The following is a 14,230-nucleotide window of genomic DNA, read 5'->3' as shown; positions in this document are numbered from 1 at the left end:
ATATTGATGAGATACAACATAAATGTATATTGATTTAATTAAATATTATTAATTTTAATATATAAATGAATTATAATAATTAATTAAGAGTAATATAATAAAAAATATTATTAATTATAATATATAAATAACTTATAATTAATTAGGGCTAATATAGTAAATCACGGAGCAATTAGAGGTAATATAGACAGATATATCATCTATTTTTAATATATAAATAATTTAATTAGGGATGATATAGTAAAATCACGGTTAAAACAATTGAAACAAACGTCATAAATATCTATTTTTTAATTAAATATTATTAATTCTAATATATAAATAACTTATAATAATTAATTAGGTTAATATAATAAAAATATTATTAATTCTAATATATAAATGACTTATAATAATTAATTAGGGTAATATAGTAAATCTCAAAGCAATTAGGGATAATATAGTAAATGACGAAGCACTGGTCAAAACCAGTGCAGGCAGACATGTCACCTATTTTTTAATTAAATATTATTAATTTTTTAATACATAAATGACTTGTAATAATTAATTAGGGATGATATGGTAAATAACAGTTAAAGCAGCTAAAACCAACGTCATAAATATCTATTTTTTAAATTAAATATTATTAATTCTAATATACAAATGACTTATAATAATTAATTAAGGATAATATAATAAAAAAATATTATTAATTCTAATATATAAATGACTTATAATAATTAATTAGGAATAATATAGTAAATCACAGATCAATTACGGGTAATATAATAAATGATAGGGGGTAAAATAATAATCTATTTTTTAAAATTAAATATTATTATTTTTAATACATAAATTACTTATAATAATTAATTAGGGGTGATATAGTAAAATCACGGTTAAAGCAGATGAAACAAACGTTATAAATATCAATTTTTTTAATTAAATATTATTAATTCTAATATATAAATAACTTATAATAATTAATAGGGGTAATATAATAAAAAAATATTATTAATTCTAATATGTAAATGACTTATAATAATTAATTAGGGATAATATAGTAAATCACGGAGCAATTAAGGTGTAATATACGATTAAAGCAGTTGAAACAAACGTTATAAATATCTATTTTTAATTAAATATTAATTCTAATATATAAATGACTTATCATAATTAATTGGAGGTAATATAATAAAAAAATATTATTAATTCTAATATATAAATGACTTGTAATAATCAATTAGGGATAATATAGTAAATTATGGAGCAATTAGGGTGTAATATAGTAAATGATTGGGGGTAATATAGTAAATATAGTAAATGGTAGGGGTATAGTAATCTAATTTTTTCGAATTAAATATTATTAATTTTTTAATACATAAATGACTTATAATAATTAAGGAAGAATACTCAAAAAAATACGTGAAGTTTGACCAAATTACCAGTTGAGGATATTAAACTTTGCGGGGGTTCTATTACCCACCTATACTTTTTCAAGTGGAATTAATTCCCCCGAACTTTTTTAAAGTGAAATTAATCCCCCCAAAACGTGATACCCAGTTTTGACGGGCGGAAGTGTGTTGCACGCGCTTGTCTTCTCCATTTTACCACTTTCAATATTTTTTCACCGTTACAACCATATTAAAGTTTCTACAACTCAAATTCCTCCTACAAATCAAATTCCAAATGATTCCATTTAGTCAATTTCAAATTTCAAGTGCATTCTTATCACTCCAAAAAGTTTTCAAATTTAATTTTCAGTTTCAAACTTTGAATTCCATTGACTTTATGAAGAAAGATTTCCAGTTTTCAAATAATTGAATGGAATCTTCCATTAATTTTCTTCATTCAATTCAGTCCAAAAGTTTTCAATTTCCAATTTCAATTACGTCAACTCAATGGAATCTTCCATTGAGTTTCAAATTTCAAATCTAAAAAATTTAAAAATTCCAACTGGACATTTCGACGAACAAATTTTTTTTCCAACTGGACATTCATTTTTTTCGTCATTTTGATGGAATTAAAATGACCCATTTGGTGTGTATGTGTTGAAATTGAATTAAATTGATGAAATTGAATTGGGTGTGTTGAAGATGACCCATTTGGGTGTGTATGTGTATGATGAAATTGTGTTCAATTTCAACTCAACAATGGAGCAACCATTGTTGAAGATTCCATTGTTGGAGAGAAGAAAGAAAGAATAAAAAATAAATAAAAATATAAAACTTTTAAAAATTAAAAAATTTAGGGATTGTTTGGCCAAAAAAAAACAAGTTTATAACATTTTTTAACATCTTCGCGCGCTCAGTTCGCGTGACTTACCCACAATGGTCCAAGTGGGCGGATATATACCATTAAAATACAAAAACAAAAAGTCTGGGGGTAATAGGACCCTAGCAAAGTTCAATATGCTCAACTGGTAATCCGGTCAAACTTTAGGTATTTTTGTGAGTATTCTCCCAATAATTAATTAGGGATGATATAGTAAAATCACAATTAAAGCAGCTGAAGCAAATGTTATAAATATCTATTTTTTAATTAAATATTATTAATTTTAATATATAAATGACTTATAATAATTAATTAGGGGTAATATAATTAAAAAAATATTATTAATTCTAATATATAAATGACTTATAATAATTAATTAGGGATAATATAGTAAATCACAGAGCAATTAGGGTGTAATATACGGTTAAAGCAGCTAAAACAAACGTTATAAATATCTATTTTTTAATTAAACATTATTAATTCTAATATATAAATGACTTATAATAATTAATTAGGGGTAATATGAAAAAAAAATAATATTAGTTCTAATAAATAAATGACTTGTAATAATTAATTAGGGATAATATAGTAAATTACGGAGCAATTAGGGTGTAATATAGTAAATGATTGGGGTAATATAGTAAATATAGTAAATGATAGGGGTATTATAGTAATCTATTTTTTGAATTAAATATTATTAGTTTTTTAATACATAAATGACTTATAATAATTAATTAGGGATGATATAGTAAAATTACGATTAAAGCAGCTGAAACAAACGTTATAAATATCTATTTTTTAATTAAATATTATTAATTCTAATATATAAATAACTTATAATAATTAATTAGGGGTAATATAATAAAAAATATATATTCTTATTGGGTTATCGGTTTACCTAATAACCCAATAAGAAAAAATCAAACCGAAACAATAACCCAATAATTTTATTTTTATAAAACTACTAACAAACCACTAACTCAATAACCCAATAACAATAAACCAATAATATTTTTATCGGTCGGTTCGATTTTTCCATACCCCTAGAAGAGAGGGCCTTCTATGCTAGGCACGAAGGGGAAAATAATGACTTATAATAATTAATTAGGGATGATATAGTAAAATTACGGTTAAAGCAGCTGAAACAAACGTTATAAATATCTATTTTTTAATTAAATATTATTAACTCTAATATATAAATTAACTTATAATAATTAATTAGGGGTAATATAATAAAAAGTATTATTAATTCTAATATATAAATGACTTGTAATAATTAATTAGGGATAATATAGTAAATCACGGAGCAATTAGGGTGTAATATACAGTTAAAGCAGCTGAAACAAACGTTATAAATATTTCTTTTTAATTAAATATTATTAATTCTAATATATAATGAATTATAATAATTAATTAGAGGCAATATAATAAAAAAATATTATTAATTCTAATATATAAATAATTTATAATAATTAATTAGGAGTAATATAATAAATTACGGAACAATTAAGATGTAATATAGTAAATGAAGAGGTGGTCGAAACCACCTCTTCTATTATATAGAAATACAACAACATATCCAATTGGACGTAAAATATATGCAAACCCTATAATTATTACTAGATGTCGACGGCCCGTGCCAGCACAGGCTCAATATATGTTATTTTTTAATTTTAATTTTAATTATTAAAATAATTTATATTTTTAATTGTTGTGATTTATAATATTTTTTTTGTGTTTCAATTTAAATGATGCTGATATAATTTTGAGAGTCAGTCAAATATTTTATATTTTTTTAATTTCTTAAGTTGTTAATTATGTGATTTACAATGTGTTTTTTACATTATTTTTCAATAATTATGAATATTCTCTCTGTCTCACTTTATGTGGTACAGATAAAATTTCGACAATCAATCAATTTTTTTTACGTGTATATACTTTTATATTAAGATCTTAATTATTGTGATTTATAATACTTTTTATTTCATTTTCAAATAATATATGTTATTTTATGTCTTGCTCTATCCCATCTCAACTTATGCGCACTAATATAATTTCGATAGTCAATCAAATTTTTTATATTGACATATCATTTTATGTCATTTTTACCTTTTTTATGAAATATTATCAATTTTTTAATGTTTAGACGATCATAATATTAATTAGGGGTAATATAGTAAAATCCGATGAAAGCAATGAAACATACATGTCTTAAGTGACTTGTAATAACTAATTAGAAGCGACATGACAAAATTACTATAAAAAATATATTTATAATAATTAATTAATGGTGGTACAATAAAATTACGATTGAAACAATCATAAATGTCTATTTTACTTTTTGACCAAATAAAATTATTAATTTTTTAATGTATAAGTGACTTATAATATTTAATTATGGATACAATAATTAATTAGGAATGTTATAGTAAAATTACGATTGAAACAACTGTTTTACCCATTTTTGGATTTTACTTTTTGGCGAGAAAAATGGTTTGATCTCTTAAAACTATTTCAAAAGATTTTAGAAAAATTCCGAAATAAATTCACAGAGTCGCCACTTGGTTTTTATATAAAAATCCAGAAAAAAAAAACTTGAAAGAGTTTCAAAGGTTCAAAAACAGAAATAAACCTTTAAAACTAGAGATAATGGGTAAGGGTTCAATTGACGCCCTAAGAAAGTTTTTAAGGCACTTAGGAGCGTCCGTTTAAAACGGTGTACCAAAAAGATCTAACTAACTAAAAATGGCTAATTTTGCAAAAGGTTGATTTTTGTAAGCACTTGATTTTATAGAAAATAATAAGATTATTTATTTAACATTTAAACATGACATTTATTTATTCAAATGAGAAAATAAATTATTTGAATTGAACTAAATTATAACTTTTCGGACCTAGGAGGGAATGATTTTGTAAAAAGAAAGATTGTGAAATTATTTACTTATTATTAATTGTTAGAGAAAAGTCTATCATGTTATAGGAAATACCGTTGAGAAAATGTCAAGAGGGTGTTGAAATATAAAGAAATCTTTATTAATTATGACAAGTTGAAATTTATAAGAAAATTTAGTTTCTTGAGTTTAAAAGGAGTTATTTTTAATTCAAATAGACTATTTAGTTATACTAAGTGAGAAAATCACGAGTTAACCAAAATACGTGATAAAATAAAATGATACGACTTAGTGGATTTATCTAGATTAATTAATTTAAGAAAAAATTACATAAACTAGCAACCTTAAGACCTTAATTACAAGAAATAACAATAGTTTGATAAAATTACAACTTATAACAAAAATAGCAATATTTTATTATTTTTTTGAAAAGCGCGTGATATCACCTCAAACTTTTCACATCCCTACTTTTACTCTACTTTACCAATTTACTTCCCTCCAACTTCCGTTTCTTTTTTTTTCTCCAATTTACGCATATCTCTCCCAAGATCTTGATAAAGATCATACCCACTTTTTAAGGTAAGTACTTCTTTCAGTTAATGCATGTTACTTTTTTCCATTTAATTTTTGTTAATGTGTTTAGTGTCGCCATTTTTTTCAATATTAGTTCTGAGAAAATTCTCTGTTTCGGATCATTTTTTTTCTGTTAAAATTTATAATGGCTCAACATGCAAATCGAAGTTGTTCAGTCAGAGAAAATCAACTGAAGAATTTACTTACCGATGAAGTACCATCGTTTAATCTTGGTTTAACACAAGACGAAGTTTTTAATTTGGGTTCTACTAATGTTTTCTCTAAGGAAGGTGTTACCATTGAAGAGTTGAGATCTAAGCACCGTAACGATCCCGAAAAGATTGTGGAAATAATGAAAAGGAAAGGATTCACAAAAACTTCATCTCCCACAAAATTTCAAAAATCAGTGAAAAGAAAAAAGTCGGATGAAAAAGGAGAATGTAGTAAAATTGCAACTCTCGTTGCATCAGATTCTGAATCTGAACAAGAGAAAGTGGATGAGGTATGGTACTATTCAAAAATCTTGTTATTGATATGAATTGTATATGCTATATACAAAATATTTTAAATATGTATTTCATATCTAAATTTTGTGTAAGATATTTATATTTATTAGGCTTCTGTATATATATATATTCTTTTGGGAAAATGGCTGAAATAGCAACTATAGAAGTGCAATATGTATTCTGAAAATACATATGTTATATAATTTGTATATGTGTTGTTATATTATTTTCTTTTTAATTAAATTTGTAATAATCATGTATTCATAAAATACATATGTGTTTGTTGAAATATAATTCTAATATGTATTCTGAAAATACATACAAGTTAGATATGTGTTTTTATGTTTACCTCTAAGATTTTTATTCGATGTTAAGTTGTATTTGGCAGTCATTAGATTTTTAATGTGATATGTATTTCTTATTTGTTGGAATGTATTTTTTACATACATAGTTGTATTTGTTATTATACATCTTATAAAAGAACTATAAGATGTATTTCATAAATACATATAAGACAATTTGTATAAACTAGTTTTAAGATGTATTTCATAAATACATATAAGAGACTGTTTTGTAATATAAATACATATGTGTTTGTTGAAATTTAATTCTAATATGTATTCTGAAAATACATACAGGTTAGATATGTGTTTTTATGTTTACCTCTAACAATTTTATTCGATGTTAAGTTGTATGTGGTAGTCATTAGATTTTGAATGTGATATGTAGTTCTTTTTTGTTGAAATGTATTTTTTACATACATAGCTGTATTTGTTATTATTCATCTTATTAAATAACTATAAGATGTATTTTATAAATACATATAAAAGAATGTTTGGATTAATATTTATTATTAAAATACATTTGTTATATAATTTATATATGTGTTGTTATATTTTTGTCTTGTTAATTAAATTTGTACAAATCATGTATTCACAAAATACATAATGTGTTTGTTGAAATATAATTTTAATGTGTATTATGAAAATACATACAGTTTGGATATGTGTTTTTATGTTACCTCTAAGATTTTTATTCGATGTTAAGTTGTATTTGGTAGTCATTAGATTTTTAATGTGATATGTATTTCTTATTTATTGAAATATATTTTTTACATACATAGCTGTATTTGTTATTATACATCTTATAAAATAACTATAAGATGTATTTCATAAATACATATAAGACAATTTGTATAAACTAGTTTTAAGATGTATTTCAAAAATATATATAAGAGACTGTTTTGTCATATAAATGTATTTTTTTATTGTTTAGGTCATTCGTGATAAAATATTCATGGCTCGGGTATTGCCCAAATTTGCTCCACATATAGGATGTCATATGGTCAATGACATTAAAGACCGTATTAAGACAATGTTGACGAAGAATCAGTACAAGATGTTTTGTACTAAAAGTATATTTGGTTTCTTCATAAAGAAGAAAGATTGTGTAGTCCAAGCCTAGTTAGGGAGATACATTATGTCACTTGAAACTAGGGAAAGTTCTACAAGTGCCATAGTCATTCGAGCAAAGGGCACAATTCTTCATTTCACTATTAGAGAGTTTGCTTTGGTGACTGGTTTGAATTGTGCTACAAATAAGGATGAATTTGTGTTTGATGAGGAGCGCCCAAATATAATTATTGATCAATATTTTGATGGTGAGAGTTTTGTACAGAAAAAAGATTTATATGCTGTTGTTTCTAACAAAATTTGGGGGAATGATAACGATGAAGATGCGTTAAAGTTTGCCAATTTATATTTTATTCACGCATTCTTACTATCGTCAGATGATACCGTGGCTATTCCACGCCTCCACTTTGATTTGGTTGAGAGTGGTCGCTACAGTGATTATCCGTGGGGATCGGTTGCATTTGAAGAATCAGCTAGAAGTTTGCATAAAAAGTTGAAGCCAAAAGGAAAGTTCTATATGCTTCTTGGAATGCCACTGACCATTCAAATTTGGTTGTACGAGTGTTGTTCAAGTGTGCCTCGTAATGTTGCTTCCAAGGTGGATTCTCAAATCCCTCATATTTTGAATTGGAAGACAAATTCTCCTCGTCCAAGATATGAAACTCTTATGGGGAGTATGTTTGATGATACAGATGACAAGGTTAGTTTTATGATTTTTTTTTTGTATGTGATGTTGATTATTTTGTAAATATATTTTCTGATCTGGTATATGTATATATACAACATACCATTTGTCAGTGTATATTTATTATTGGGTTTGGATCATGGTTAACTGATTTATAATGTAATTAATTTTACCATCTAAATTATTATTTTCATTATGTTATTTAAATTGTAGGTTGTTTTTAAGAATATCGAGCCAACAAGAAAGGAGATTTCAGCTTTTCATATACCGAAGAAGCTTGTTCCTGAATCTGCTAGTTATAATGAAGATGACATTGCTTCGAATGATAATTTTCAGGATCCTTCATAAAGACAAAATCAGTTCACCACAAAGAAAAAACATCATGGCGATTTCTCAGCTTCACCTGTAAAGAAAAAAATGAAGCCACATCCTAAAGGTGTAGATAAGCTGATATCAAAACGGACCCCTCCACCCCGTGCTACAAAGATGCCTTTTGTCAGAACTCCAATTCACAAGACAATTCAAACAAAAGTTACGCTACGTGGAATAGGAAAGACATAAACCGGCCTGACAGTAAAAAATCTATTCCGGTTCAGTCACCTGCTCCGTCTTCGTTTAGTTCTGAAGATGAAGACGGTGTTGTCTCGAAGAAAGTCTTTGATAAGTTTTGTGAAAAGGTAATTTTTCTTTAATCTTTTGATTAATTTATTTTTCCATTTCTATTTTTTTTTTTTTATAATTCAGGTATGACAAGAGTTTAATGATGTCTGTGGCCTAGTGTCTTCCAGGTTTGATCAGATGATAAATGCAATCAATGAAAATAAGGTACAACATATATACATTTACAACATATGTATTTTTTTACAACTAAGTTGTTATTTATTATTTTTTTTTTAACTTATATTTTCATGTTTTAAACGCGAAGAAACAAGCAAAAGGCAACGAATCTGATCAGCCACCAGCGGATGAAAATGTTAAGAGTACATCACCCCATCAAGCGACTACAAAGTTTGTTCATGAGTTTAATAAGAATCCTGAAGGCACATTGGTAAGTAAATTTCGTACATTTATATTCAACTAATATTATATATACAATTCTAATTTATCATTATAAAAAATAATATTAAAACAGGTTGACGAAAAGATGGCAGGATATCAAAGCAACAGTATGAATGATGTGTATACTGAGATTGATGGGTACAATGAGGATAATGACATTGTTCTGGTAGAGATTTTTTTTTTTTTGTTAGGTATAGTTATATTGATCAATAATACTTATTTTAATTTTTTATGGTTTCATTTTTTAAAGAAAAAAACTGATATAGGTGTTCATGAAGCAAGAGATATTTGTGTCGCTCTGATATGTTGAATACATATTGGTTAGTTTTTTAGTTCTTCATAAATATTATTTTATTTAATTTGTATGAACATGTGTAGATCACAAAATCAGTTGACGAAAGTATTGGTGAAGCACAAATATCAGAATCTCAACTCACATTTCCAAATGACGTCCTTAGAAGCATTGATCTTGACTCCATAACAAAAGCGAATGTTGAAGTTGAAGATGAGTTCAAGGTATCTACAATACATGCATTGATTGCTATTTTTAATTTGTTGAAAAATGCAATCTAACTAGATCTTTATAAAATTTATACAGAATAAAGAAGGTGCGATCGAGATGAATGTAAATACACCAGCGGGACATGAGTCAGAGGTTAATGATGTGGATAATTCAAAGTTAGATCAGCAATATAAGAGTGCAGTCCACATTCCTGCAGGAGTAAATGTTGAAAGCAATGTTGATCAACATCTGTCTGACTCTCAGAATACTCTTCCGAATGAGCTTCTTTCCAGTATTAATGCGTATGTCAATCTTGAACGAAGTATAATTGTACATCCATCGAAAAATTAAGCACAACAAACACCAATGCATGTTTCAAGGATTAGGCGACCATCTAGATACAATGAGTCACACCATTCACAATGAAATTTGGTTCAGCAGATGGTTAGTACTCTTAACATAATTTTTTTAGTTAACAAATTTGCTTACTTTATATTTTTTTCCTAATGGATAGTGAAGTATGAATTTGGTTTTTGCTGTTCAGTTGTATTTTTGGAACAACAGTAAATGTTTTTAATGAGATATGGTTATATTTTGAAGCATATTTTTTTTCATTTTGAAGTTGGATAGTTTAGACATTTTTACTCTGCATTTGTTCATATGTATTTCAGAAATACATCTGTTTCAGTTTTCAGACATGATTTAACTTTTGTTTCAGCAGTATACTTATTGTTTCTTATAATACTGCATTATCTTATGTAATTGATTATATATATATATATATATATATATATATATATATATATATATATAATTAATTGCATAACTTAATAATAAAGTAAGCACGGAAGAGCAATGAAGAACATTCGATCAGAAGCATCCCTTCATATCTCATCCAGTTAATGCGATAGAAGACACTAAAGTCACCAACAAGTTCATGACGTGGCTTTCATTAGATCTTCTTAAATATCATTCGAAGAGGTATACAAAATACAACTTAATAGTACTAACTTTTGTAAATTAAGATTATGTAAATTACAGACTAATATTTATAATGAATAAACAAGAACAACAAAGAAGAACATTATTTGAAGGGAAAGACAAAAATACCAGTTATCAACTTTGGAATTTTATCTGTTGAAGACAAGAATTGGTTCTACGTTATGGGTACTCCTAGCCAGACGTGGTCAGATGAGGTCAGTGATGTATTGTTACATTTATTTGTATATTGGAATATATATTAGTTCGGTGTTAAATATGAATAATTGTAATTGATTATTTTGTTATAGTTGAAAATGTATATTTGTAAATACATATGAAGTATGTTATACCTTCACTGATTTGTACATGATATTTTCATATGTAAGGTTTGATTTTTTTTATTTTTTTATTTAATATTAAGTATGAAATTTATTTATAATGCAATAAGTTCAGCACTATAGACTGCAATTTCATGAACATTGTTACAACTGTATTTGATGTGTATAAATTGGATGATGCAACTCTTAATGTTGGTGGAAAGAAATATCATCTGAATGAGTATGTAAGTGGATTCCGCATGTATGCTACAGTGTCATGGCATACGGTTAATCATATGTTCATTCCTGTTCACATAAAGGCAAAACATCATTGGGTTCTTGCAGTTATATCTTTCAATCATAGGTGTATATATGTATATGATTCTTTGTCAGCTGCTGGTCATGATGAGGCAGTGCTTATTGAAATTGAAAAGTTAGCTAAGGTTATACCTATATGTCTCATTAAATGTAAATTCTACGAGAATAAGGGTATTGACATCGACAATCATCCTAATTACAAATTGAATGATAAGATGGATCCGTTTGGTGTTTCAATTGTGGAGAATGTGCCTCAACAACCAAGTGGCAGCTTGTAAGTAATTAGTATGCATATTAATTGTATATATACATATGCATTAAAGTTGTAACAACTTCTTACTTATTAATGTATGTCTTTGTAGGAATTGTGGTTTATATATGGTTGCGTATGCCGAGTGTCTTACTTTTGGTGAAACTGTTCCATGTATTGACTTTGACCCATATCTAATTCGCATAAGATACGCTTCACTGTTGTGGGATTATGGTACTAGGAAAGCAAATGCAAAGGCACAAAGTGATGATGAAGCACCAATGAGACCTCTTCGGATCACTGAGTTAACAGAAGGCACTGAAGTAGTTGATATTTGATTTGTGTTTTATTTTGTTGAAGTTAACACATTTAAGATTAGGTGGATATTTTTTTTAATATATTATGGGATTCATATGTTACTTTAATGGTCAAAGACGACATGTTAATGTTCCTTTATTGTTATCTTAACTTTTTGATTTTTAATCGTCTAATTTTCAATTTTTCATGGTTAGTATATGTCTATGTGCATATTTGTAGTAATAAATATGCTTATTCCAGTGAAATCATGTATTTTTAACATACATATGCTTATTCCACTTAACATTTGTATTTTTAACATTACATGAACATACAGTTACCAAATCAATTCTAAAGTCAACATATCACCATTACAGTGAAGGTATGTATTTTCAAAATACGTATTACCATTATAGTGAAGATATATATTTTAAAAATATATATATCACCATGACAGTAAATATATGTATTTGTAAAATACGTATTACTCATAAATATGCCATTCCAGTTAACAAATGTATTTTATTAACATAAATTTTAAAATTTCAGTGAGTAAATGTCTATTTAAAATACATATACCATTCAATTGAACATAATCGTTTATAATACATATGTATTTTTATTTGATTTCCATATACAAGTTTCTACTTAATACACATTCAGCCATATGTATTATTCAGATTTCAATTTGTATTTTTTGAAAGATTCACATTATGGTTAATACTAATGTTCGTTTCAGATTGTATTTTCATTTACGTCTAATGTAAAAATATTTATTTTTTAAAATAACAATGGCTTCTATTATTCCATATTCAAACATATTTTTAGTGCAAAAATATATGTATATATATACATATATAATATAAAATTAAACATTTGAACTATAACAAATTAACAAGTTTAGCTTCATAAAAGTGCAACATCTGAACACTATCAAATTATCAATATCAATAAAAAGTTCAAAATTCAAAATGAAACAATTCAAAAAAAAAAAATAGAATAATAAAGCAGCTGAATTTTCACTAAAAACATAATAAAATGTATCATTTGTTGTATTTCCTACATGAACGCCTATTGTGACCTTTTTGTCCGCATGAACTACAACAATTTTTGCTTTTCATTCCAAACATATCTCTTCCTGATTACCGCACTCCTTCTTTGCAGGTCTTCCAGGGGGCCACTTGTATTTTGGGGGCAAAACTACTTCGTCTAAAATTTTCTGAGGTATCACCCTGTCATCTTTATGTGGTAGATGATATACAGGAAGATCATATGTTCTCAGTACAGTTTTTGACTTGTGTAGATTAGAGCAATATGGTCCTTTTTCAAGATTCTTGCTATCAAATACAGCACAAGCATGCACACGTGGTATCTCATCCAATTGGAATGCATGACAAGAACATTTTTTTTCCTTTAGACAAACTATAAAATGTTTCTCCTTATCATGGATAGTATAGACGTACTCTGACGCTGGTATAACCTGAAAATATTAATACATAAAAAATATTATAGAAAAAAAAATATTACAGTAAAATTTGCTACAGATTAGCAAATGTATTTTTTTCCAAAGCAGCAAATGCATATTAATATGTCTAAAGAATATATACATATTTTTTTCATTACAACACATAGATTTGTTATAATTTTAATAATTTGTATATTAAGATATGTTTCATACAACATATAAAAATTCAAGAAGATATAACATTAAATGATTATATCTATTTTATCATACCTTCATACGTGTAAACTCTGCTTCATTTGTTGGAGAATTGCTTGAAATTTTCCAATAAGATCCGTGCGTGTGTACAATGCCTCCTGTCGGTTTTCACAGTTTCATCTACCAAACATCATTCTAACTTCCTCTAAAAAATCACATATTGGAAGTTCTCTAGCTGATATCAGTGCAACATTAATTAACTCTGCAATATTTGATGTTAAGGTCCATCCCCTATGAACTGTTGCATATGACCTAGCCCACTTATCGTATGCCGCCAACTCCAAGTAATTCTTCACCCTAACATCAACTACCTCCACTTTCTCCATTAAATTATGAAATTCAGACTTTGAGTATGATTTCGCCATGGTATAAAAGATTTCAGACAATGCATCATGTGACTTCCTAAAATTTTTTTTCATATTACCCCATAGATACCACATACAAGCGTAATGAGGTACATTATTGT

At 26.5% G+C, this 14,230-nt stretch overlaps 1 protein-coding gene across 1 annotated transcript in view; it reads right to left on the bottom strand.

Annotated features, from left to right (window-relative positions):
• Positions 1–13,161: 13,161 nt before the first annotated feature.
• The window catches only part of LOC107863099, a 3,573-nt gene continuing 2,504 nt past the window's right edge, over positions 13,162–14,230 (bottom strand). The window contains exons 4-5 of the mRNA XM_047403190.1: positions 13,788–13,862; positions 13,162–13,524 (exon numbers count right to left, since the gene is read on the bottom strand). Of these exons, the coding sequence (XP_047259146.1) occupies positions 13,162–13,524; positions 13,788–13,862 (438 nt within the window). The remainder of the gene's footprint in view (positions 13,525–13,787; positions 13,863–14,230) is intronic.

This window comes from Capsicum annuum, unplaced genomic scaffold, assembly GCF_002878395.1.
Source record: "Capsicum annuum cultivar UCD-10X-F1 unplaced genomic scaffold, UCD10Xv1.1 ctg3574, whole genome shotgun sequence".
NCBI lineage: Eukaryota > Viridiplantae > Streptophyta > Magnoliopsida > Solanales > Solanaceae > Capsicum > Capsicum annuum.
Note: the sequence above shows the minus strand (reverse complement) of the source record. Positions and strands in the feature narration are given on the sequence as shown.